Here is a 27,618-nt window from a genome sequence, read left to right on the forward strand (position 1 = left end):
GCTTTTTGGCTCAGTTACAGTCTTTACTTTTACCATCCTGGAAACAGTTGACTTGCTTCCATATATGGCATCATTTTCATTACCTACTGGTATTTCATCATTGTTTGTACTCACCTTGAATGGTTTTAAATGGAGACTCTGACAGTTAAGAAAATATTTTAGGAACTTTTTATGGTTGGGAATTATCCCCTAGTCAAGGTTTTTGTTCCTTCCATCACCTCTCCTGGTGAAAATCTACCAATGTTGTATTTAGGAGTACACCTTTTTTCTAGTTACTTCTAACAGTGAAATGACTTTTTTTCAATTCTGGGGACTAAAGAAAGGAAAAAATGTGTTTTCAAGTTTATCTTCATTGGTGTGGATATTCCATTCCAGTTATTTTGCTGATTCTACCATTTAAACTGACATTGTTTTGTGTTGTGCCCATGAGAACTCGATGATTGAAGCCAAAACAGTACTGTTCATTACAGTGTCTTTTGCAATTTTAAGCTAAAACCTTTTGACCCTCCAGAATGACTAGCTTCTTATTTGTAATTACAATTTCACCCATGAAAAAATTAACCTCTCACACCCAAACATTAGTATGAATGATCTCCATACTGTTTTCTGAACACTTCCTGAAGTGCTGGTGAGGAGAATTTGTTTAACAATCAAGAGCTTTTTAAATTGGTGATAATTTCCTTATTCTTGTGACCTCAATGTTTGATTCAGGGGTGGTACTGTGAAGAGAAATGAGTCAAAGCAAGTCACATTTAAGGGTAAGTGGGTTAAGCTAAAGAAAATAAAGGAAAGGATTGCCAAACTAAGAAGCTTTGATTTTTAAATGAATTCCTCTTGTCATTACTAAAAGAAATGTATAAAGAAGAGTATGGAGAAAATGAATGCTGATGTTAGGGCATCAGGGGTAAAGACTAATACACTGCATCTACCACAATCACACTACTATTTTATTATTATTTGCCACCACAAGATAAGCAGAGGTAGAAAAACTCAAACATTGAAGTACAGTGTATGCTGGTCATGAAAACGTTTCACAATTTTTTAATATTCACCTAGAGCTTTAGTTTCTGTCATTGTCTGCAAGACTGATTATTATACAAGCTTAGCAATAAGCTTAACCCTTTAACTCCCAGATCAAATTAGTAATTCTCCTTACTGCCAACCATACAATTCCTATAATGTTAGTTCAGAGAATTTTGTATTGGATCAACTAATTATCGCCAATTTGATATTTTCTTTATTCTCTTTACTAATCTAGTTGATATTGTGAGGAGAAATTCTGTCTTGATCACTCATGGGAATTAAAGGGTTAATGATTTACTTCAAAAAAATTTTTGAACTCCCATCTCAGTTTGGCACAGATTCTGTTACAAAATATATCAGGAAGTCATACATACTTAGTTCCACTTTCAGTGTATTTTGACTTTTTAAAAGGTCAACAGAGGCATTTGAGTTAAACTCACTCAGGTCAGGTGTTTGTTATTACACTATTGCTGTGACATTAAATTCTGACTAGGTTGAACTTCATATTTTGTTAAAATAAGAATTGCCTCTTAATGTATATAGTCATCTTATTTTCATTTAGTAACTCTCAAATGTTGCCATTGTATTTAATAACAATAAATTTTGGACCACCAAATCTAATTTTAATAATTTCTATTTTTTCCAAATACGTGTTCATGTACAATTTCAACATTTCATTTCTAATGAATAACTTTGTGTATTTTTAAGCACCCCCTGCAATAATTCAAAATTAATGTTGCAAGCTTTGTCTATGGTGCTCAAATCTTACAGCTTCAGTGTAAACTGGTTAATTATTGTCATTTCATAACAAAATAATACTATCAATATCGTGGTTTTTCTGAATATATCACCCTAAAATAGTTCACAAATTTCAAAGGTGGCTTCACGTTAAGTAACCACTAGAGATGGTGAAGCTTTTTGTTTAGTTGTGTGAAACTAAATTATCAATTGTCCAAGAGCAAACTTAGGTGATCCTCAAAGAAATTGATACAAATGCAAATGCAGCATGATGCACTGACTCTACAGTAATGGGTTTAAAACATGTATTTGAGTGAGAATTTTTTTTCTAAAGAGTACTGAGTACATACTTGTAAAAATGAAAGTTCAATAGTCTTTTGTTTTACTGATCAAACATAAGAAGTAATGAGAAATATATCATGGTTAACTTGAGTGAAACTTTTACAAAACCAGCCCTAAAGATCACAAGGGATTAGGAACTATTGACAGTAAAGAGCTTGACACATTTTAACATGAAATTAGTTACAAAGAAATGTTAATCAATCTAACAGAGCAGGCAAACTTGTTGACAATAAAGTATTCACTATAAACAAAGTTTAGGTTTTCAGGTTACCATGTGTATTGAACAATGACACCTTATGCAAGTTGTATACCTGCATGTGCATTGCAAATGTTAGTAAGTTATAGCCTAATTATTTAAGCCAGTGACACTAGGTCACTATAACTACCAATTGTAGCTCACCAAACTGCCAGAGAGACATATTTAGGGTATGCTTTATACAGGTACACTTGTCAATAATCTACAGCCAATTACAGCAATATTTGGCCCTTTGACATCATCTTAGAGCCGCATTTTACAAAATTGTGTGACAAACTTGTCCAATCTCATTAGTTTTCCCTTATTTTCCATTTGCAAAAAATGGGAAAAGAAAATTACTGGGATAGCAATACAAGGCAAATGCCAATGTATAATAGCTGACAACAATGGGAAAAAATTGCAAATTATGTACCATGCACATTTCATGATTTTCCCAGAATACCACAGTCAGTTAATCCAATCACCCAGTATCTTATTTCAGTCTTTCAGTTCTCTGTAGCTAAGTTGGTGAAGCATGGACCCACAAAATTAAAAAAAGGACCGAGGTAAAAATCCTCAAAGGCAAACATAATCTATCTGTTTTTCCCTTGAATATGATAAATATGTCTAACTTAAGTCTTTCTTCATCTAATAAACAAATTAAACTTTTTCAGACAAAACAGAATTGGTTGAACCTTCATCAAAATACACATTGAAAAGATCAATAATATTGGAAACTAAATTACATTCAGCCCTAAGAGAATCATGCACCCATAAATAAGGGCTCTGTACATTGAAGAAATCCACTCTCAAAAGTTTTCTCTGAAAATCTGGCAACACTGTTTCTTGCATTGCAGCGGATAATATTCCTCTCCTCTGGTGAAAGGGAAAATATTGTTTCCATTGCAGATGCATAGCTTTTCTTGTCACTTGCAAGAAACCCTGTTGGTTTTCCTTCCCATTCAATGACAATGTCCATTCTGGGACCTCCAGAGTCATGAGCCAAGACAATGGCACCACTTGCCATACACTCAACAACGCCAATACCAAAATGTTCATTCCACATAGTGTGGAGACCGATAGTGGCTTCAGCAAGATAAGATTTGAGCCTGTCAAAGGAAACATTCAAGGCAAACTCAACATTCTTTTTTATTTCAAGCTTTGAAACCAGCCGCTTCAGAGAAACAACTCTATCTTTGTCTTCTTGATTTCGGCAGCTTCCAACAAGAATAAGCTTAAACTTGTGTCTATCTTTGGCCATTTGGCATTTAAGGAATTCATGAAAGGACTCTATTTGGAGTGGGTGGTCTTTTTCTGGTCTGAACTGTCCCACTGACACTATGGAATGAATGCTTTCATCATCATCTTCATTGCCGTCAACCCTGTCAACCTTCACAGGCAGCTCTAGGAAAGCTTTCGTGTCACAAGGGGGATACACTATTGATGTCCGGTTCTTCTTTCGCCACAATGACACGATATGGCCATAAGTCCAGGTGGAGTTTACCATGACAACCTCAGCACATGAGCCAGCCAAACCATACAGCACAGCAAACAGGAAATAATAAATTGACTTGATTGCACTCAGGACACGACTATTACTAATATAAGCGGCATTATTGTAGGAAGCTGTTTGATCACCCACACGTGACAACATGTCAGTGCTGATGGTAGGGTAATGAACATAGCAACCAACCTGGCATCCTCCCAGATAGCGAAACATTGGCAGGGTAAAGGCATAGCCCATGGTGTCCACAAATATGTCCGGCAAATAACTGTTCAAGGCTTCCCAGCCCAGAATCATGGAACCAAAGCTTTGTCCCAAGAGAGTGAAATGTGGATACGTGCTCGCTTCGACCCAGCGCCTTTTCTTCAAGAACACAAACTCTACTGATCGAGGTAACGATATGTTGAAACGTTCTTCCGCTTTGCGGAGAATTTCCTTCCCAGTCACGAACGAGTCACCGGTGTACACAACACAGCGAACAAAATTATAGCGCCTCTGAAGAGCACGAATGCCAGTCCACAGCACTCTTTCTCCTCCACCTCCTGCATTGCAGTAGGGGTGAAAAAAACCGACCACAACGGGACGGAAATGTTCTCCCTCACCTTCCACATATCGGAGATGTGGAAGCGCATCCTTTGATTTTCTTCGTACGTAAAATCGAAGAGCGAAGACAACTAATGCCAAAATGATTACGGATAATGTTCCGATTATGACGGACCAAATGGAAGCCTGTTTAATTAATGAAGTCATCTTTTCACTGGTGAAACACGTCATTGCAAGTTTCTTGAGAAATGTTATCAAAAATATGGATGAATGTTTCCACACGAACGCTTCAAGAAGAACGGTGAACGGTGACGGTCACTATACTAGGTAACCATTCCTTCTAGGTACCAGTTCCTTCGCAAAAATGCTTCTTCGACACCCTTCCCCTTTATTTCCTTACTAAAGGTGGGTTTAATCGCGGAGGGAATAGGAAGTCATTACTTAAATACATCTAATCAACAAATACTAAGAAGGGAAATGTAGATTGAAAAACCGAAGGAGGTTAGGTTCGGTTCTATGACGCAACCATTGCCGCGTAAGACCAGTACATCATGTGACATGTAAAAAGAGAAAATGAGAGAACATACCTCGTCTCTGGTGAAATTTTGATGTAGGTGCTTGTCATTCAAAGCCTCGAATTTAGTGATTTATTGTTCTTTGGTTTGCCCGAAATTTTTGCTACCATTAAGATGTAACTAAGCGTGAAAATAGACCACCTGCAGGGCCGCGGAAGTGGAAGGGGATGGAAAACATGGAGATCAAAGGAATTTTAAAGATTCTTAACTTCTTTCTAGAGGACTGCGTGATCTTCGACTTACCTATCATAGAATAAGCTCAATTTAACGCGCAATTTGATTGGTTTTTACCCATTATCTATTGGAAGACAGAGGCATGGATGACATCACTATTAACGTTTTTTGTTTCTGAACACTAATAAATCACAGAAGACTTCAAAATGAGGTAAGGACATTAGTTATACACGCGGCTGTACCTCGTGTGCCAGTTTTTGGCTCTTATCACATTTTAACGCCATCTGTGATCTATTACAGGACAGACACACGGCAACATGGAATCTATTTGTTCGGTTACAACTGAATGAGAGGCATCCCAGCACTTATGTTGCGATACATTCGCACAGGAGGATGGCAGCGCCTTCGATTCAATTCGAAATCTTAGCGAATAAAAATCACCCTGTCCTAATCAGCGTTCTTTTATACGATCCCAACACCATGATTCAACGGTGCGTTTGTTCATTCTGCGTTACTTTTATCCTCCCCTACCTTCACAAGAAAAGGGAAAGTTAAAGCCCAAAGTTAACAACGGCGTTGTTAAAAAAACCCCGTCCAAAACAATTCTCAATTTAGATGGACCTTTCATCTTAACATTTATTTTTGTGAACCGGTGTCAAGAGGGCCGAAATATACTAGAAATTTACAAAAGGAGTCTTTTGAATATTGCGTAACTATGGTATCTAAGAATATTGACATTAAGGTTGTTTTTTCAATTAAAAAGGGAACATTTGAAAGAAATCAGAGGGTTTTACTTATCAGAGATCTAATGTATAGTTACAAAAACACGTCGAGAAGTATCGATGCTGGCAGATATCATTCGAGTCTGAGAAAAGAAACGCAGCAATTACACTGTAGGTTCCATGGCCCATGATGGATAATTAATTGAATATACTTATTTGTATCTTTGAATAAGAGAAAAATCATCTAACCGGATCTTTCAAACCGTCAGGGAAAGAACTCATGTAAGGCTCCACCAAAACAGTGGGATGCATTGGTTAACTTAACTTATAAAGGCAGCACAGAGGACTGCAAATGATATAGTTATAACACAAAAAGTTCAAGGTTTTCTTTTCCGTATCATTTTTTGCCTACGTTCCCGTTGTTTTTAGCGGCGAATTGCCTCGCATATCCAGCGCGCGCACCTCGTCATAAATTTCTTAGGCTACTGTGACGCGCCAAACTTTCACTGTCCTATTTTCAACACGACAAACACAGTTTTGAGCCGCACAGTGAAACAGAAGAAGCTTTTCTACATGAAACTAGGTAACTTCGATTTTGGGACTTATTGTTTTAAACATATGCGTCACCAGGTTGTTTTCGTGTGCTTAACATCCTCGGACACACAAAGATGATGTTATTACATTATGTTCGTTTTTCCGAACATAAAGATTCATTTTCCGTTTTTTTTTTGTACAGTGTCTTGATGATCGCATCCGACAGCTAAACTAGGTAGTTATTCAAATAACTTGTACTATCTTTAGAATCCCAGACAACAGATGAAATAACATGATATAAACTCGGCTTTGTTTCCTGAAGAACAGTCAAACTTTGACCCTCACCCATGTTCTTTTTTTTTTTTTTTTGATTTCTCAAGCATTGCGCTCAAACCAAATCTGTGATAAGCGTTAATGAATATTTTCGACTTGTAGAACCACATTTTCTTTAAGTCATTTGTTCCTATATCATCTTTTTGGACATAAGGGATCCAGGTAGGCTATCTAACACTTGTAATCTGCGTTACAAACTATTACATATCAACTACTTTATGAACTGAAACCTGTATCTTATTGGTACATGATTTGTCAAATCTTGTTTGCAGGAAGTTGCACATCCGGTGAAGGAAAAATCGCAAGAGAGCACTGAGTTTCATCCCGATTATTAATGTCGTTGTCAACAAAGATAAGAGTCACCGCAGTGTTTCTTGTTGCCGTCGTTCTTCTTGTTACGGTGGAAGAATCCGAAACCAGAGGACGTGGTGGTAGAGGCAGATCGGGAGGCTCTAGAAGCTCTGGATTCAGTAGAACAAGCTCAAAATCTAAAATAACCAAATACACACCAATCAAAGCCACTTCAGCTCGCTCCCCAGTAATCGTCTCACAGACCAAACTGGGATCACGTTTAAGCGCGTTTAACACAGTCCTCTTTGCCTATGCGGTTCACCGCTACGCGTTCAGCAGCGCCCCAGTCTATCGGCAGCGATATCCAATGTACCGAAGTTATGTCTCCATCCCGGAGCAAGGAGCTGTGAGGGTGACCTGTGAGAGTGAAAGACTGCTGAATGACAGAGGAAATTTGTGTTTGGATACATCAGCAGGGAATCAAACTATAAAGGAAGGAATCGACGACAACTTGGTTGACTTAAGAACTACAGTGAAGTACAAAAATGGAGAAACGAAAACACTACACGGGATTAACAACACAGTGTCCCTTGAAGACATCAAGGATCAAGGCTTCGAAATTGTAAGTCTCGCCCGATACAACACCTCGATTGTTACCGGAACAACTTGTAAACAGGTGGAAAAGACCGTCGAGGGTACGATGGTCATGTTGTACGAGACAAATCCCAACGGCTCAGGCCAACTGAACATCAACAAAAAAATACTATCATCTGTAGTTACTTTGTTTGCATTTATCAACACGTTTCGTTACTCATAGTTAGTATCCATGAAACATCTTTAAACTCTTTCTGGTTGGTTAGTTAGGTTGATATCATACACACTGAACTAAATGAAAATACGCGGCCCGCCAGTTGGTGTAGTAGGACACAATTTACATGCAATTATTATAAATATATATTCTAGTTGTTTTTGGTAAAATGTCATGTTACCAATGGCATTTAATTCGTAGTCGGTGAAAGGATTTTCATTTTTCAAGTACCATTTACGTAGGAGTTTAAAATTTTGCCAATAAAGACTGAGAAAACACGATGTGCGCGCGTGACAAAACACATGCACGATTGATATTCATGATGTTTAAGTTATTTTCCATGACGGAACCTCGAACAGAGAAAAAAAATAATGCGGTCCACTCCACTAGGTAGCTGCTCAGTCCGAGGTCTCAATAATCCCTAAAAATAACTCTGTAGATCGTTATTTAGGATCAAATGGGAAGAAAGGTAATTAGATGCTAAGGCCTCTTATTCGAGTTTAAAAGCGGATGCACTTTGGGAAAATGTCACGCAATACAGATTTGCCCTCAGTGTACCTTGGATTACCCATCTTAAAGTCACGCTATATGACAATCAATTGGAGGAAATAAACTTTACAAACATTACTTGATGATTTATCAAAGTCAGTAACACTTCCAATAACAACGAAAATAACAATGAAAATAGTAAAAGTTATAATGCGATCAATAAAAATAATCATCATCGATTGTTGTTATCATTTTGACCAGTACCAAGCCAATGACGATGATATTCCCCAATCCTGCTTTCTCTTGCGATTTGATAAACAAAAATAGTATATTTTATGATTACTGGTAAGTTTTCTACTAAATATTACACGGTTAAGTTAGTTTAGGAGCTATAGGAGGTTTTAGGTATTTTGCGTGCAAAGGTAGATTCAATCTACATTTATGACCATTAAATACTAACTGTTCTAAATGTTAGTGACGAGAAACTTAAAACCTGCTATCATTTATGTAATTGCAAAAACTTTTTCGAGTCAAGTTTCATTTCAAAGTGAAAATCATAATATTTTTTGTGTCTTTGTTGCACGTAAACTCAATCATAGTCAGTCTAGCATTTTAAAGAGATTTGACTGTACGTTCCTTACAATGAGTAACGAAGAAAAAGAGCACAGGTATGTGTGGAAGGTGAACAAATGAAAATATGCTGCAGCATTACATGAGTAAGCAAGCATTGTTGTCTCTGGGACTATGATAGTGTTATGCATAAGCACTCTTTGTATGTAAAGACACTTAATTTATTACGCTCGTTAGCTAACGCAAGAAAATTAAAAAGTACACAATTGATCTTCAATATCTGGTTCGTTATTTCTGATCAGGTTTCGTCCCACAAAAACAGGTTATTGCTCATTTTACACTATAAATGTTGTATTTTCCATTTTGGATATCTGTCAAGACTTACAGAGCGTGAGAAAATTACAGGCATCTTCATCCCTAGTTCAGAACTAATGACAGTGGATTATTAATAAAAATTTACATTTAAAATTGCTCCGGTCTTGATTTTCTAGATCAAAAGAATTTCTGTATAATAAAATTCCTACAGATTTAAAGAAATTGGTTAACGTTGCTGCAAGTCTTGTCTTGTCGACCGTATCACACCAACTTGAACAGCTGATCGTCAGTTTCGTACTTTTCTGGCACGTATTACATTTGTTAAGCTCCAGCGTTTCAGCTTGTTTATTATCATGGGTATATCCATGCTCCAATTCCTTGAGCTTTTTCAATCCTTAATTTTGGCCTAATTTTCACATTGGCTAATTAAACCTTTCTTTGTGGCACAAGCCATAACAACTGACTGGGCTGCTACATCATATTTTCATGTCTTTTACTTGTTTATCGCATGATTGGTCAAATCTTGTTTACGGAAGAAAGCAGCTCTTAGGATTTGAGCCCACCTCCCCATCTGTTGAATATGTCACCGCCTACGCACTTCACGGAACAGTTATTTTCCTGCGCCCACGCACCAAACTTTCACATAAGTAAAGAAGAGATCGATCGAAGAAGAACTGACTTTTTGCAGAATTCCACAAAGATGCGATTAACCACGGTGTTTATTGTCACCATCGTTCTTATCGCGATGGTGGAGTTATCCGAAACAAGAGGGAGATCAGGAGGTTATAGAAGCTCCAGAACCAGTAGAACGAGAAGTAGCTCTGGAGGATCAAGCTCAAAGCCTAAAATCACCAAATACACGCCAATCACCGCTACTTCAGCTCGCTCTCCAGTGATCGTCTCACAAACTCAGATGGGTTCGCGTTCAAGCACGTTCAAGAAAGTTGTCGTTGCCTACTTGGTGACCCGCTACGCTTTCAGCAACGCTCCAGTCTATCGGCAGGGATATCCAATGTACCGGATTTATGTATCTATCCCAGAGGAAAGAGCTATAAGGGTGACCTATGAGAGAGAAAGGCTGCTGGATGAGGAAGGAAATTTGTGTTTGGGTTCATCAGCAGGGAATCAAACTATAGAGGAAGGAATTGACGATAACTTGGTTCACTTGAATACTACAGTGAAGTACAAAAATGGAGAAACAAAAACGCTACTCGGTGTCGATAAGACGGTGTCGCTGGAAGACATCAAGGATCAAGACTTCAAAGTCATATGCCTCGCCAGTTGCAACGTCGCGATTGTTAAAGGAACCACTTGTACACAGGTGGAAAAGACCATCGAGGGTACGATGGTTACCATGTACGAGACAAATCCAAACGGTTCGAGTCAGTTGAACAGAAATAACAACCTCCTTTCAATTTTGATTGCGTTGTGTGTATTAGTCAAAACATTTATTCACCAACAGTAAGCATCGGACTGGCCATTGTGTCTAGATTGTCCGTTGTATTCGAGAGATGATCGATTCAATTTGATAGCCGATCTCCTATTACGCGCAAAGTAGTATGTAATCAGAATTTGATATTCATCAGTTAGGTGACGATCAATTATGCATGGCACACCATTCGGCAATTTCATTTGACTGGTAATAACCTAATGCTAAATTTGCATTTTGTTTGTGTTTTCTGCATCGCTACCGATGACACTTAATCCGTAGTTAAAAAAATAGGTTCTTATCATGTAAATACAATTTTAGTACGATGTTTTGATTTGCTAAATAAACGAAATGTGTTCGCGTGAGGAAAGCTATGCACGACTAATATGATATTGATTACGATGCAATTAAGTTATTTTTCATTACGGAATCTACGGTGGCCCATAGAGGACATGCTATCCATTTTTTAAATTCAATTTTATCGCGTGATAAATGAGATTTGTCGCGCGATAAAATTAAGATCGCACGATAAATGATAGACCATCGCACGATAAATTGGAAACTTGTTAGGTCGCACGTGATCGGCTGTCAGCGCGTTGTTTCCGTGGTCGACAATAGCTACCACAATTGAGGAGGCATGTTTTGAGGTCAATAGTTCGTTTATTTTCATGAAAAGATCGTTAAACAGTAGTTTGCAACACTTCTACGACAAACAGCTCTGTGAATCAGTACCGTAAACCTCGATTTTGCGAAATCCTTAGAGACACTTTCAGAGATGGCTGTCAGTGTCTGAGAACAAGTGTGGATTATCTTATCTTTCTGATTACATGGCAGGTTTGTAAAATTTCTAGACTAAGAAAGAACTTTCCAACTGTTTCAGCCATTGTCCTCTAGTCCACGGAAACACGGAAAAATCAAGGTTTAATTAAATGCAGTTGATAATCAAACTTACAAATTGGAATAAAGAAATCGGTGTGAAATCACATTGAATTATCGGGATTGAAAGGGGCGAAGTTGCGATTGGACTTGTGAGTTGAGGCTGTTTGATGAAACTGATTGAAATAACGAACTTGTCAAGTAAAGGAAGGATTGATTGATAAAATTAAACCTGAACAAAACATAAATAAAAAGTACTAGAACAGCTGACGTTCCACGCGCTAACAGAAACGTTTATTAAAAGATCGAAATAATTCAAGTATGCATACTAGCATTTGGCTCACTCTTTTGCATTTGACACAACTTGCGTGTCAAAAAGTTCAGAAAACAAACGCAAGGTTTTAATTCATTTTATTGCTCCTCGAAAACAACTCATGCGATTAGTTACGATGGCTGTTGTTGTTCTTCTTCCGTCAAGGGGTCAGAAACAACTTGAAAACAAGGTAAGTAAGAATCCGCTTTGACGCAATAGAATTGATTGACAAGTGTTTACGTGGTCACTCATTTAGCTGAGAGTTTGTGATAATCTTGATCAAATTTATTAACCGTGGTGAGTGAACTGCATCACGTATATAAAACAGAGGATAGTAGTTTTCCTCCTGCAGAGTAAGTGATAGAGACTGCATCACACGCACTCAATTTTCTCAAAGTTGGGAGGAGGAATTGACTTGAAACCCAGTTTTACTCGTCGTTACTGTTATCCAAGATGCGATTCGCTACAGTGTTGCTTGTTGCCATCATGCTTATGGTGATGGTAGAATTATCAGAGACAAGACGACGTGATGAAGTGGTCAGCGGTCAGCATGGCACTCAGACGTGTCCTTCTTGGCTCCGTAGTTTTATCATTTTTATTGCTTTTATTTGGTCTTCACCCTGAGAAATATTTATCTGGACATAGCCTATATTATTTCTCTTGTGCACCGCTTCGCTCTGGCAGCTCAATGTCTTCGTTGGAAGTGATAACGGGCAACAAACAAGTAAACTCCACTCGGAGATTAGGCCGCCATCTTGGTTGTCGACTTCGTGGAACGAGTTACCTCGGCGCTAGAGTGAACTATCATCACAATTCAACTTCCAGTTTTCAACTGATTCGACTGATCAAATCTGGTGATGTAAGTTTAAATCCTGGCCCCTCTGCTATTCAAGCTGTAATCGGAAATCGACACTCGACAAACGGCGACTGTGCTTATGCTAGCGCTGTTGGCAATCGTGCACCGCCGTGTCTACGTAATTTGGTCCACATTATTGTGCCCAAGCCTCAACAAGTGTTGGAAAATATCAAGAACGATACGCAACGATTGTTGCTTTGCCTTCTCAATGCTCGATCTTTGAGAAATAAGTCAGCGTCGTTTGTGGATTTGGTATGCGATAGCAAAGCAGATCTATTTGCTGTTTCTGAAACCTGGCTTACAGACAATGACACTGCTATTCTTAGTGAAATAACACCACAGGGATACAAACTCCTTCATCATCCCCGCAGTGATCGCAGAGGAGGTGGGACTGCATTGATTTTCAAAGAATCTATCAACGTTGAAAAGGTTTCAGCTGCAGGAAAAGAGTCATTCGAGGTGTCAGAATGGTTGGTCAATCCTGTGGCTACTACTCGTTTGCGGGTTGTTTTAGTCTATAGGCCTCCATATTCTGTTAAACATCCTGTGTCTACTTCAACATTTATCACTGAATTCTCAGATTATCTCGAGTCTTTGGTCATGTCAAGTGAGCCTTTGTTAATACTGGGCGATTTTAACATTCATATGGATCTACCTGATGACACTGACTGTAGAAACATGTCTGACCTTCTGGTGTCGATGGGTCTTAAACAACATGTTCTACACCCTACCCATGAACTTGGTCACACACTGGATTTGATCATCACTCGTATATCTGATAACATCATTGCTGGGTGCCCCTACACTGGTGAGTTGTTTTCTGACCATTTCCCAGTCTTCTGTCAACTAAAACCTGAAAGACCTCCGGTGGCCATCAAACATCTGCAGTTCAGAAAAATTAAATCAATTGACCGTGATCAATTTTCCGAGACGATTTGCTCTTCTCAGCTCTGTCTTGACCCACCGGACGACTTGGATACCCTAGTCAATTGTTACAATGAGACACTAAGATCTATACTAGATATCTATGCACCTGTCTTGTCCCGTGATATTGTTGTTCGGCCTCGAGCACCGTGGTTTAATGAAGATATCAGAAAAGCTAAACGGTCGAGACGAAAAGCTGAAAAGAAGTGGAGAATTACTGGCCTATCTGCAGATCGTGCTGCTTTTAAAAAGGAAAGAAATCGTGTGGTGAACTTGATGAATGAGGCACGTCGTGTCTACTACAATCAATTCATTGAAGATAATAGTTCTGACCAGCGGAGGCTGTTTATGGCAAGTAAGAGTCTACTGAATATGCAGCCGGATAGAGCTCTTCCTCCTCATACTGACGTTTCTCTGCTTGCAAATGACATGGGCGAGTTTTTTATTACCAAGATTGCTAATATAAGGTCAAAGTTGGAAGGTATCTCTCCATCGCATCTTCTGTCGACGTCGGAGCCTGATCTGGTATCTGAACCTAGCGATATTGTACTGTCTGATTTTCAATGTACAACGGCTGTAGCAATACGTGATATGATTACATCAGGGAAGAAAAAAACTTGCATCTTGGATCCAATACCTGCGACTCTGTTATCTGCCTGCCTTGACCCACTCCTTTCTGTAATAACGAATATGGTTAATTTGTCCTTACGAACTGGATATTTTCCTGACGCCTGGAAAACTGCTGTGGTACATCCATTATTGAAAAAGCCTGGTCTTGATCCTCTTTTCAAGAATTTTCGACCAATTAGCAACTTGCAATTTGTGTCCAAACTTACTGAACGTGTGGTAGCCAATCAGATTCAGTGTCACATGATTAAGAACAATCTCTTCCCTCAGCTTCAATCTGCTTATCGTTCCCATCACAGCACTGAGACTGCATTGTTAAAAGTAAAAAACGATTTGCTAATGAATATGAACAAGGGGCATGTATCACTCTTGGTGTTATTAGACTTGAGTGCCGCCTTTGACACTGTTGACCACAAGATTTTATTAAAAGCCCTTCAGACGAAACTAGGTGTTTGCGGCTCTGCTCTTTCGTGGTTCAAGTCTTATTTGGAAGGGAGATCTCAAAGAATTTGCATAAAAGAGACGCTTTCGCAGTCATTTGATTTGAAGTGGGGTGTACCTCAAGGTTCTTGCCTCGGCCCGCTTTTGTTTACTATCTATTCAAGTGATTTGTTTTCTCTCCTGGAGTCCCATTTACCAACTGCGCATGCTTACGCGGACGATACTCAGTTGTATCTGTCCTTTAGTCCTAGTGTTGGCACTGGTGAGTTGGATGCGGTCACTGCCATTGAAAATTGTATTCGTGACATTAGACAGTGGATGTGTGTGAGGAAATTAATGCTAAATGATGTCAAGACTGATTTTATGCTTGTTGGGACACGGAAGCAGCTCACAAAGGTGTCTATCGATGGCATCAGAGTCGGAGATTATAATATTAGTCCTTCTTCATCAGTCTGTAACCTGGGCACATGGTTTGATCCGCATTTGAATATGGATGTACATATTACCAAAACATGCAGCAGCTCATTTTATTATCTTTATAATATCAGACATATTAGGAAGTACTTATCTAGAAGTAGCACTGAAACACTAGTTCATGCGTTTATAACAAGCAGACTTGATTATTGCAACAGCCTTTTGTATGGGTTACCGAAATATCAGTTGTCTAAACTCCAGCGTGTTATGAATGCTAGTGCCCGTTTGGTATATTGTGCTCCAAAGTCGTGCCACATCACGCCTCTACTTCACGAATTACATTGGCTGCCTGTTTGTTATCGTATCGAATATAAAATAATTCTTCTTACATTTAAGGTATTGCATGGTATGGCGCCCGATTACTTGCGCCATTTAATATCTATCTTGCCGCCATCTAGGTATAATTTAAGGCGCAACGATGACTCTGCAGCTTTATTAACTTTCCCGAAGATAATATCCAAGAAGACCCTGGCAGATAGATCGTTTAGTTGTGCCGCCCCTAGACTTTGGAATTCGCTTCCTACCACAATAAGATCTATTTCCAGTTTAGATATTTTTAAAATTAGACTTAAAACTTTTTTATTTAATAGGGCGTTTAATTAGTTCTATAGTTTTTATAATTGAATTGCATTATTTTAGAATTGTAATTTTGAACTTCTATTTTAATTTCTAATTTAATATTTATTGTAAGGCGCAGTTGAATATTTTTATAGAAACTGCGCGGTATAAATTTAAATTTAATAATAATAATAATGGTGGAGGCAGATCTGGAGGCTCCCGTGGCTCAAGAGGCTCCATATCAAGTCGATCGAGATCTAGATCTGGAAGGTCCAGCTCAAAACCCAAAATCACCAAATACACACCAATCAAAGCCACCTCAGTTCGCTCCCCGGTGATTGTCAAACAAACTAAAGTGGGTTCGCGTTCAAGCACCTTCAAGAGAGTTGTCTTTGCTTACGCGGTGCACCGCTACGCGCCCAGCAATGCCCCTGTCTATCGGCAGGGATATCCAATGTACCGGAGTTATGTCTCCATCCCGAAGAAAAGAGCAGTGAGGGTTACCTTTGAGAGAGAAAGGCTGCTGGATGACAAAGGATATTTGTGTTTGGATACATCAGCAGGGAGTCAAACTGTGAAGGAAGGAATCGACGACCATTTGGTTGACTTGAGAACCACGGTGAAGTACAAAAATGGAGAAACGAAAACACTACACGGAGTCGGCAAAACAGTGTCGCTAGAAGACATCAAGGATCAAGACTTTGAAGTTGTGAGCCTCGCCAGTTACGACATCATTATTGTGCCGGAAACAACTTGTACAAAGGTAGAGAAGACCGTCAAAGGTACGATGGTTACCATGTACGAGAAAAATCCGAACGGCTCAAACAGACTGAACATCAACAACATACTACTCTCAATCGTTATTACGTTGTTAATGTTTATGAATTAACATGTATTTCGTCACTGAAACAAGAGCGCTTATTTTTCGCTGGCATCAATAGTTTCAGCCCGACTCAGAGTCATTTATTTGGCTTTTAGACTGCTGAAATCTCGAGCTCAGCTTGGAAAGTCAGTAACCTCTTTTAAAACTTCTAGTTTTTGATGCCACAAAATATAAATTATTAACGACCCTCAACTGAGGATGTTGTAGGATTATAAGTTATACCATGATGATTTGCACGTGGCTATGCTAAATTTGCATTTGGCTTGTTTTTGCTTCGATTTTAGTAATCACATTAAATTTGTTTGATATGAAACGATTTCATTTCATAATTGTAGTTCATATGGGCTCCCTTTTTCGCGAAGTAAAGGATTGACTTCTGACCGCAGGAGATAGACCTTCATACGCCATCGAGTAAAAAGATATGATGCAAAGCATGGGTTGTGGTCTTTCACTGTCACATTTATGAATTTCTTGTATTGTAATTAAAATATTATAATTTTTAAAAAAGTGTTGCGATCGAATTAAGGAACGGTTATTAATAGGCAACAAGAAACATCACGCGAACTGGAAGGTGAAAAAATCGAATAAGATCTGAGATTTTGTTGCGACACAAAATTTGTTACATAATGTCGTACATCAGTACATGACATTTTAAGGTATATGTGTCTTCCATGTTTGGAAACGAGGCGATTTTCAAAGTAACACAACTAGCAAAAGATTCACCTCGATACTCATTGGCGCACTTCTTTACTGGATTTCTGCTGTCGTGCTTTAGTCCACGCTCGTAAGCGTGCGTTGAAAAAACAATTACGTATGTTGAAATGAATGTTTACGTCACAACGAAACGTATCCATTGACCAAAAGCATGAGCTCCTGCTGAAAGTTGTCCTATTTCCACTAACACGTTTTTAAGGCGTTTAATTGCATCTTACGCACGTCTGCAATCGCAAGAGTACAGAGAAAAGTTCAACAGCTTCAATTTTTACGCGAGGGCCTGCGTAATAATTATTATATAGTACTGAGATTTACTCAGTGCAAACCCACTGAATAAAAATCGTCTCTCTTTGATGAGAAGAAATCCAATGGTCGTACGATTTTTCTAACTTGTGGAAATTACGGTATGATCAATCAGTAGCCTGATACGCGATTTTATTCACAAAAGAGAAAAATCGTATCAGTTTTTCCCGCCTTTCGGGGCGGCCATGCGAAGTAATTGAGAGTGAATGTTTGGAACGTTCTCTGCTTGCCTGAAAACCAGCGGGTAAAAATGTGCCACAGTTTGTGTGAACTAAGAACAGGGAGAGCGCATGATGGAGAGAAACCGAATTTATCTCAAGTTTCTGAACGTAAATTTTTCGACCACAGTTCATAATTTAGCTAGTTCGGCCGCAGATTATCAACATGGCCGGCCGGCAATGTCGCTTTTACAGGCGCTGTTATTCAAGGTGATCAATTGAACATCTCTATCAGGAGCCTTAATCAATCACCGACCTTGGCCACTCCAGAAACTGGATATAAGACTAAAGTATATATATATATATATATATATATATAGTAAAAAACGCTTTGCTAGTTTGTTGAAAGCTTATAGCATTTTTAGAAACTCTTCAATTGTCAAACGTAAGCCTAAATTTCTTTGAATGGGCCTTGTAATCTTTTTTGTGGAATGAACTCTCTTAAAAGTACAGTTTGGCCTTTTTAATCATATTGGAATTCAACATTGATTTAGTCTAAGGGAAGGTGCGTTTTTTCCTGGGGGGGGAGGGAAATGGGCCTCAGAGGGGAGGGTCACCAATGAAAGTTAGCACCAAAAGGGAAAAGGGGAGGGTCATATATATTTGAGCTGCGGTTAAAGACGTGAATATGAAAGCGATCTTCGCAGTTATGAACACTACTTAAGTAGTAGTGAAAAGAAAGCCTCCCCTCCCCTCCCCTGAAAAAAATTCAGGCCTTCTTTTCACTACTGCTTAAGTAGCTAGTGTTCATAACTGCGAAGATCGCTTTCATATTCACATAAGTATCTTTGTAAGGTATTTTGTGCTTTTGCTTTCCGTTTTTATTACAGATTAAGTTTCTTTTCACCTACTTTGATTTAATTTGGTGTTTTTCATTATAGGTTTTAGTTTACATTGCTTCATGGATATTATGCCATGGCACATAATTTTCTACGAGGACTAGTGTCCTTTTCCGTCCGTATTAGACTCAGTTATCGTTTTTTCAGCTTCTTGCTTCTGTTAACCATCCGCTGCCTGATCTCCTGATTCATTTAGTTCTGAAGAGTTACTTTTATATCCAACAATGCGCTCTACCCTGTCATTTTACCCTGTCAATTTGAGTCAGAGGCTGGCTGAATGTTGTTCTAACTTTCCTGCACAAAAGTAGTCAAAATCTTACTGCCAATATGTGCCTTCACCACCCTCACTTTCTCATCTTTCTTTCCTTTAAATGCAATATTCTAGTGATTAATATAAAGTTCAAATTCACTTACTCTAAGGGATGACAACTGGCTTCTGCGATAGAGATCTTGCCAGTCAATGTCATTGTATCCCTGTTGCTTCCTTTCTGCGCGCTCCCTGTCATTATCTGTGGGCCGCTTATCTTTCCTCATTTCAATTATGTCAGTTAGATGCTCAATGTAATCTGCAACAAGCTTCTCTGAAACAATGTATTTTTCAGAAAACTCTTTGATTGCCTTTTTATCCCTTGCTTTGAGCTTACCCTCTTGAACCATCTGTTTTATTTAAGCTCGAGGCTGATAATCATCAGGTTTGCGGCCACTCGTAGGTGTTTTCGTACTTGGTTGGTAGTGATAGTCGGGAAGTTTGCTGCAATCGGGGTAGGGTCGTGGAGTTGGTGTAGCTGGAGAAGGACTTACAAAGTCAGTTGCTCGACAGTATTCACACAGCTCGCCGTTTTTCTCTTGGCAAGACATTTTTCTGTACTCCGGATATAATTCCTCTTTCTCGCAGTGCTCCTCTTCGAAGGAAGCTAGTTTAGCAAATTAGTCATGACCCGGAACAGTGTTTTTCTTATTGTTGGGAGCATCGTGATACTTCTTCATAAAATCGCGGTTATAGAAAATCATATCCTCTGGCTTATCCACCATCATTGCTGACATGTAACCCCGTGGCGCAGGGATTACAGCAACCACGGATACACAACCACGGATGTGCCTTAAAACATCATTGCATTAATGTGCCTTAAAACAACATTGCATTGCATAACCACAGGCTTAAGTGCATTCTGACCACGCACAGTTTTAATGGATTTCTCGGACAGTGCGCATGGGCTAAGCGTAACTATAGCCTATAAAAACAAACGTTGTTGATAAGTTCAAGTTACACTATTGTTGGTTCGTAAAAAAGGTTGTGGTTATTCATCGTGGTGAATAACAATAAAGGCTAGGTTTTTTCGTTTGTCTCACGATGTAGTCACGTGAGATGTAGATCGCGACGTTACGACTGCATACTGCTAGTCTTCTCAAGGCGATGAGGTCGACTGGTCATGCGTGATCTTATAAAGCATGATGCTCTGCTGTGATTAGTTTTTTTTTTCAACAGCCCTGATTGGTGCATTTCGATCCTTACTGTTTCACTCAGTGATTTGCTCCCTCGGCGAACCGCTGTTGCACGGCTCTCTTGTTGTTGTGTTTTTTGATCGTGAGCATCCACGCTCCTGGAATTTCTATTTCACTATCCCTGTTAATGTTGTTAGGGTGAAGTCTTATATGAATTGCCTCTTTGACCCTGCGCGTGTAGTAAGAAGGGCCACGATCAATAAACTTTACTTCGTTCCAGAGTGGCTTGTGTCCGGTGTTGTGGGCATGCTCTGAAACGGCGGAGGTCTCGGTACGGGCGAGTCGGATGTCTCTATCGTGCTCCTTAATTCTGTCTTGCATAGGTCTTCCACTCTCTTCGATGTACACCTTGCCGCATTCAAAGGGAATCCTGTAAACTACGCCATCTTGTTTAGCCGGGTCGACAGCGTCTTTTGATCGTACTAACTGAGATGTTGTAGGCAACGGCGAAGCTGTTCGGACAGACCTTTGACATAAAGTAAAACCGCAGTAGCTTTGAACTCGTTGGCGGGTTCGACGCTGTTGTTTGGTTTTCCGGTCTTGGTAAGTTTCTGCAAAAAACTATTGTTGTTGTCATACCTGTTTTCTCTCAGAACTGCTAAAAGCATTGGAATTCACATTAGAGGCAATTCTGGTCTATAAATAGACATATTTTGATGACGACAATACAACCCTTGGAATTTTTTTTCAGTGATTACTTCTCTATGAATTAATTTGAAGAAAGTCGATGGTTTATCTTTAAGTCATTTGCTTCTCCATCATTTTCTTCGACATAAGGAAGTAGGCTATTGAACACTTATAATCTGAGTTACAAACTATTGCATGTCAGCTACTTTATGAACTGATACATGTCTTTTGTTGATTCATGTTTCAAGCACTTACGAATGATTTGTGAAATCTTGTTTGCAGGAGGTTGCACACCCGGTGAAGGAAAAATCGCGAGGGAAAACTGAGTTTAATCTCGATTGTTAATGTCGTTGTCAACAAAGATGAGAATTGCTACAGTGTTTCTTGTTGCCATCGTTCTTCTTGCTATGGTAGAAGTATTCGAAACAAGGGGACATGGTGGTGGAGGCAGATCAGGAGGGTCTAGAAGCTGTAGAACAAGCTATAGCTCCAAGAAGTCTGGCTCAAAACCTAAAATCACCAAATACACACCAATAAAAGCCACTTCAGCTCGCTCCCCAGTAATCGTCTCGCAGACCAAACTGGGATCGCGTTCAAGCGCGTTTAACAGTATAGTATATTTTATGACGACTGGTAAGTTTTCTATTAACTATTATGTGGTTAACTAACTTTGGGAACTAGAGGAAGTTTTGGGTATTTTTCATGTAAAGTTAGATTCAATCTACATTTATGACCTTTTAATACTAACTGTTCTAAATCTTAGTGACGAGAAACTTAAGACTTACTATCATTTATTTACTTGTAAAAAATTTAAATATTTTTCCGAGTCAAGCTTCATTTCAATGTGAAATCATCACACATTTTGCGTCTTTACAACACGTTGACTCAATCATTGTCAGTCTAGCATTTTAAAGGGCTTTGACTGTAAGCTCCTTCCAATAAGTAATGTAGGAAAAGAGCACAGGTGTATGTTGAAGGTGAACAAATGAAAATATACTGCAGCATTACATGAGTGAGCAAACATTGTTGTCTCTGGAACCATTATATTGCTATGGGGCACCATGATATTGCTATCTGGGGCGGAGGACCCCAGGTTGGTGAGGTAACCCGCCTAACTGTGATCGAAAACTAAAACGCGTTTACGTGCAATCTTACAACCCCGGGGTGCTGGGGTGAGGTTTCTTGAGGTTGTTGTTGCGCTTGCAATCAAGGAGTTTGAGCAGAGGCGTTCCAAGCTCACATCTCGAAGAAGACGTAAGATTTATTCTCAGACACTAATGTAATTTTTCATGAAAGCGTCACGCGTTGTGTTACGCAGTGTTTGGTTTCGCGAGGAACCGTTGACTTAATACGTTATACGGAATAGTTTGGGAAACCAAATATGGTTGATTCATAACGCTAAATATTCCGAAATGTAAACATTTTACACTCCTTGTGTGTCCGTTGCAGTTTGGTGATTTCTCCCATGGCTAGGAAATGCACAAAGTTTTAAAACATACATGTTTCGCTTTTGAACTTTTTGCCATGAACGCGACCCCGGGTTACCTCACCTTGACACGTTTACATGGCAGATTGTCACCCCGGCTGACAGGGTTATCCTACGTGGCTAACAGGGTTACCCTACCTGGCAGATCGGGCAATCCGCCTAGGCGGGTTAACCCAAACCTATCATGTAAACGTGATCAGAATAGAATAAGAACTTATATGACCAGGCGGGTTACCTAACCTACCTGGGGTCCCCCACCTTCATGTAAACAGGCCCTAAACCGAAAGAATTTCTTTATCATCAAATTCCTCCAGATTCAAATAAATTTGATAACATTGCTGTAAGTCTTGTCCTGTTGACTTTAGCACACCAACTTGAACAGCTGATCTTCAGTTTAGTACTGTGGCACGTATTACATGTATTAACTGAAGCTCCAGTGTTTCAGCTTGTTTATTATCATTATGTTTATTATCCACGCTCCAGTTCCTTGCTGACTCACTTCTTTATCTATATCAGAAATGTCAACATACTAGTCTTGAACTTGTTGGTTGTGAGATTTTGGGGTTAAGCTGGAATTTGTTCAGTCTATGTAAAAACTTCCAATACTTAACTGTTACCTGTATTATTATCATTCAATAAATCTATTCATTTGTTAACTTTTGTTGAAGTGCTGTAATCGTTGACTCTATTCATAAACATTTGATCTTGACGCAAATATAGAGCAAAACGCTCTTGTTGTTGTAGGCAACGGCGTGCCTACAAACAAGTGCCGCTTTCGCTAAGAGCAGTCCTCTCGACTTCCCGTCGGAAAAAGCTTTCTTTAATTTTTTGCCCATGAAAAGGTTTTAGGACACATGTTTCAAAAAAAGTTTAGTTGTTGTCCAATTCTCCTTTTTTGCGTCGCCACAAGCCAAAAATGATTTTTGGCCAGACCACCCCTGTGACGAGCGATCGAAAGTGTAAATTTCAAAGATTTTGTCCAGTGCGCAGCGACTGCAATAATATAGCTCACGGAATTCTATCTTGCTACAAGTTACAAGATGTATTCAGCTAGTTCACAGACAAAATATAGAAACTTCAGCTGAAATATTTTTAATACCAGCGTGATCAGGAGACCCTTCTCTTCGACCTTAATTTACATATCAAAAATGCACTACTTTGTACGAAAGAACTCTCAAAATGCAGGCGTTAATCGGCCTGAAAAAGCATATCAGTGCATAGTTTATACACCAATGAGGTCACGGAATGCCTCAAACCCGCGGGTATATCTCTAGCTTCCATCTACCAACATCTTAAAAACAACGCAAATCCATGTGTTTGCTCATTTGCGCTCGTGTCAAAGATCACTTGTATAATTCTGAAATTGACCAAGATCTCCTTTTGACCGTTCAAACTTCGTTCGTTTATCTTCTGCGTTGAGGATTTTAGGTTTCCATAGCAACTGAATGGAGAATAGATGCCGAGTTGTCCTAAAACGTTACGTAAACGTGATTGGTCGTAACGCTTGTGCACTTGCGTGACTTACAAAGTAAACAAAGGTGATCGGAAAGCGCCTTCTCGATAATTTACGTTGAAATATCAGGTCATGAACTACGCACAGTGTGAAGAAGATCAAAATTAAAGAATGAAATTGGCTCTCTGGTCATAACAGACATATCGCGTTGCTTAAAAGGACACATAAACAAGTTAAAATAGGTTACAGTGTTTATATTTAAAGAACGACACGCATACACTCTGAAATGATTCTTGCAGTTTCTCCAGAGATTTAGTACACGGAACCCGATAAACTAGACCTCCTTTCCGCAAATTTTTTTTCCATCTTTAATGATGTTACGCTCTTATGGACCGCAACGGTTTTGAGCGACAAACTCGACATTTCCCTGCGACTATCAAAATCAACTGGACAAACCCGGCTTCATATGTTGCGTGACGTGATTGTGCAAACTTTTCCCCTTGCCATATGGCCTGTTTGGCGGGTTCTACAGATTGAAACCAAAATTAGTTAATGTAACGAATTAGAATCGAAAGTTACTAAAGATGACTGAAGAATTTTATGTTTTAATGAGAATTTTATCTTTTAAAATGTTTACTTGATTCATGGAAAGCAAAGATTGGAGTAGCTATAATTGTAAGCAGCACCCCAGCTGGCAAGACCATAGTTTAAGTATGGATAAATATGGGTATAATATAACTGTTTGAGCATATGAGTGTCTTAGTTTATTAATTATACCTACATTCTTTGCTAATTTATTATTTACATGTTGAATTTGGGATTCTCATTGTAGATGCTCATCAAGGTATATACCTAGATACTTAATATAGCTTTTGCAATCAATATTGTGGATATTTAAACGTATTTTTTTCTTTGACGATGTTATTAGAATACAATCAGTTTTCTATTCTATTGATAATGGCTCAGAGGCAATTTTAATTAATTTATTTGGAATATCTAGTGAAGTTTTTATTTTCTTTCAGATTTTGGAAAAGCCTACAAACTTGTGTTGCCTCTACAGGGGACATGATAAAACTTGAGACCGGCGACTTATTCATGTATTTGGTGGGCTCCTCATCATAATGACCAATGGTGCTTGCCAGGCTTAAACTACAATAATAAAATACTTGTTGAATTGTTCTGCAATGTTTAATTTATTCGTAAAAATATTATTATTCATTATAATTCTTGAAGGTGACGTTTGTTCCTTTGTTTTCCGTTTAATTTAAGTACCGATTAGTTTCCATGTAGCTTTCAAATTATTCCTGTGTAGGTTGAACTGCTTACAATAATAAACCTTTTTACCGACGTTCTTTAAGTGGTTAAGTTTATTAGCGTATTTTTTATATCTTGCTTTATATCCTGCTTTATATCCCACAGGCGGCCCAAGCTCACGTCTCGAGAAAAAGCCAACGATAAATTCATGAACGCGTCACGCGTTGTGTGACTCGGTGTTAAGTTAAGTACCCAAGTCTCTTTCGCGGCCGTGTCCAGTCTGCGTGTTCAAAGCATTACCAGAAAGAAGCTACCTTGGAAATTCAGGTAGAAAACGCTCGTTTCCAGCGAAATGCGCGTGAAGTTTTAGTATTGAGACATGTCCCAGGGTGCAGTGATCTTAGATCGTAAAGTGTGGCTGAGAAAAATGCCAATCGGGAGGATTTTCGGGGCGCAAACCACCTCCGCGTGGACCACGGTCGAAATCGGAGTGTGCAGCCTTGACTTCGTCTTTTGACATGGATAACAGTGATGGTAAAGCAAGCTTAAAACGGCAGAAATCGCCAGAAACTACGACGGATACACAGGGCACGAGTAAGTTTTTATTGATTTTACGTGTAAAATATTCATATTTCGAAATATTTATCGTTGTAAATCGACCATATTTCGTTCCCCATACTATTCCTTATAACGTGTTCAAATTTTCAACGGTTCCTCCCGCAACTTAACACCGAGTCACACAACGCGTGACGCGTTCATGAATTTATCGTTGGCTTTTTCTCGAGACGTGAGCTTGGGCTGCCTGTGAATTTACTAACCTTGGTAAGTGAGCACGTACATAACACGGTGGATAATAGTTTTCCTGATGCAGAGGAAGTGATTGAGACTGCATCACACGCACTCAATTTTCACCAAGTCGGAAGAGAGGAATTAACTTGAAACTCAGTTTTACTCGTCGTTGCTGTTAGCCAAGATGCGATTCGCTACAGTGTTGCTTGTTGCTATCGTCCTTATGGTGATGGTGGAGTTATCAGAAACAAGAGGACGTGGTGGTGGAGGCAGATCTGGAGGCTCCCGTGGCTCAAGAGGCTCCAGTCGATCGAGATCTAGGTCTGGAGGGTCCAGCTCAAAACCTAAAATCACCAAATACACACCAATCAAAGCCAACTCAGTTCGCTCCCCGGTGATTGTCAAACAAACTAAAGTGGGTTCGCGTTCAAGCACGTTCAAGAGAGTTGTCGTTGCTTATTTGGTGACTCGCTTCGTGTTCAGCAGTGCCCCTGTCTATCGGCAGGGATATCCAATGTACCGGAGTTATGTCTCCATACCGAAAGAAAGAGCGGTGAGGGTTACCTATGAGAGAGAAAGGCTGCTGAATGATAAAGGAAATTTGTGTTTGGATACATCAGCAGGGAGGCAGACTATGAAGGAAGGAATCGACGACAACTTGGTTAACTTGACAACTACAGTGAAGTACAAAAATGGAGAAACGAAAACACTACACGGAGTCGACAAAACAGTGTCGCTGGAAGACATCAAGGATCAAGACTTTGAAGTTGTAAGCCTCGCCAGTTACAACATCACGATTGTGACGGGAACAACTTGTACACAGGTCGAGAAGACCGTCCAAGGTACGATGGTTACCATGTACGAGACAAATCCGAACGGCTCGAACAGGCTGAACATCAACAACATACTTCTCTCAGTCGTTATTATGTTGTTTGTGTTTATGAATTAACGTGTATTTCGTTATTGAATCAAAAAGGCTCATGTTTCGCTAGTATCGCATTTGAGCCCGACAAAGTGATAATGATAATAGGATAATAGTTAACGTCGAAAAAGCAATTTATTTGGCTTTTAGACCGCTGTAATATCGAGTTTAACTTGGAAAGCTCAAAGAGACTGAACATCAACAACATACTACTCTACATCGTTATTACGTTGTTAATGTTTATGAATTTACATGTATTTCGTTAGTGAAACAAGAGCGCTTATTTTTCGCTGCCATCAACATGTTCAGACCCGACTCAGAGTCATTTATTCGGCTTTTAATCTGCTGAAATCTCGAGCTTAGCTTGGAAAGTCAGTAACCTCTTTTAAAACTTCCAGTTTTTCATGCCACAAAATATCAATTATTAACGACCCTCAACCGAAGATGTTGTAAGATAACAAGTTGTACTCTAATGATTTGCATGTGGCTGTGCTAAATTTGCATTTAGCTTGTTTTTGCTTCGTTTTCAGTAACCACATTAAATTTATTCGATATGAAAATGATTTGTAGTTCATATGTACTCCCTTTTTACGTAGTAAAGGATTGACTTCTGACCGCGGGAGATCGACTTACATTCGCATCATTGTCACGTATGGATTACGCCATCGTGTACATAGCTTAGGATTTCTTATAATGTAATTAAAAATTTAATTTTTTAGAAGGCGTTGCGTTCGGTTATTCATGGGCAAAAGCTGTCGTGCTCTAGTCCACGCACATCAGCGTGCGTTGAAAAACAATTACGTATGTTGAAATGAATGTTTACGTCACAGCTAAACGCACCCTTTGACCAAAAGCATGAGCTCCTGCCAAAAGTTGTCCTATTTCCACTAACACGTTTTAAAGGCGTTTAATTGCATCTTACGCACGTCGGCA

The 27,618-nt window shown here is 39.1% G+C and overlaps 4 protein-coding genes across 4 annotated transcripts; 3 read left to right on the forward strand and 1 right to left on the reverse strand.

The window, feature by feature from the left end:
• Positions 1–926: 926 nt before the first annotated feature.
• LOC131781765 (GDP-Man:Man(3)GlcNAc(2)-PP-Dol alpha-1,2-mannosyltransferase-like) lies at positions 927–4,685 on the reverse strand. The gene has a single exon (XM_059098481.2). The coding sequence runs from the start codon at positions 4,614–4,616 to the stop codon at positions 3,102–3,104; it is 1,515 nt and encodes a 504-aa protein (XP_058954464.2). The 5' UTR covers positions 4,617–4,685; the 3' UTR covers positions 927–3,101.
• Positions 4,686–7,057: 2,372 nt separating this feature from the next.
• LOC131781740 (uncharacterized) lies at positions 7,058–7,831 on the forward strand. The gene has a single exon (XM_059098452.2). The coding sequence runs from the start codon at positions 7,058–7,060 to the stop codon at positions 7,829–7,831; it is 774 nt and encodes a 257-aa protein (XP_058954435.2).
• A 1,963-nt stretch (positions 7,832–9,794) lies between these two features.
• Positions 9,795–11,710, forward strand: LOC131781750 (uncharacterized). The gene has a single exon (XM_059098459.2). It carries the CDS (start codon positions 9,897–9,899, stop codon positions 10,659–10,661), a length of 765 nt encoding a protein of 254 aa, XP_058954442.2. The 5' UTR covers positions 9,795–9,896; the 3' UTR covers positions 10,662–11,710.
• Positions 11,711–25,770: 14,060 nt separating this feature from the next.
• LOC131781749 (uncharacterized) lies at positions 25,771–27,406 on the forward strand. The gene has a single exon (XM_059098458.2). The coding sequence runs from the start codon at positions 25,948–25,950 to the stop codon at positions 26,710–26,712; it is 765 nt and encodes a 254-aa protein (XP_058954441.2). The 5' UTR covers positions 25,771–25,947; the 3' UTR covers positions 26,713–27,406.
• The last annotated feature ends 212 nt before the right edge of the window (positions 27,407–27,618 follow it).

This window comes from Pocillopora verrucosa, chromosome 14 (assembly GCF_036669915.1).
Source record: "Pocillopora verrucosa isolate sample1 chromosome 14, ASM3666991v2, whole genome shotgun sequence".
NCBI classification, from domain to species: domain Eukaryota; kingdom Metazoa; phylum Cnidaria; class Anthozoa; order Scleractinia; family Pocilloporidae; genus Pocillopora; species Pocillopora verrucosa.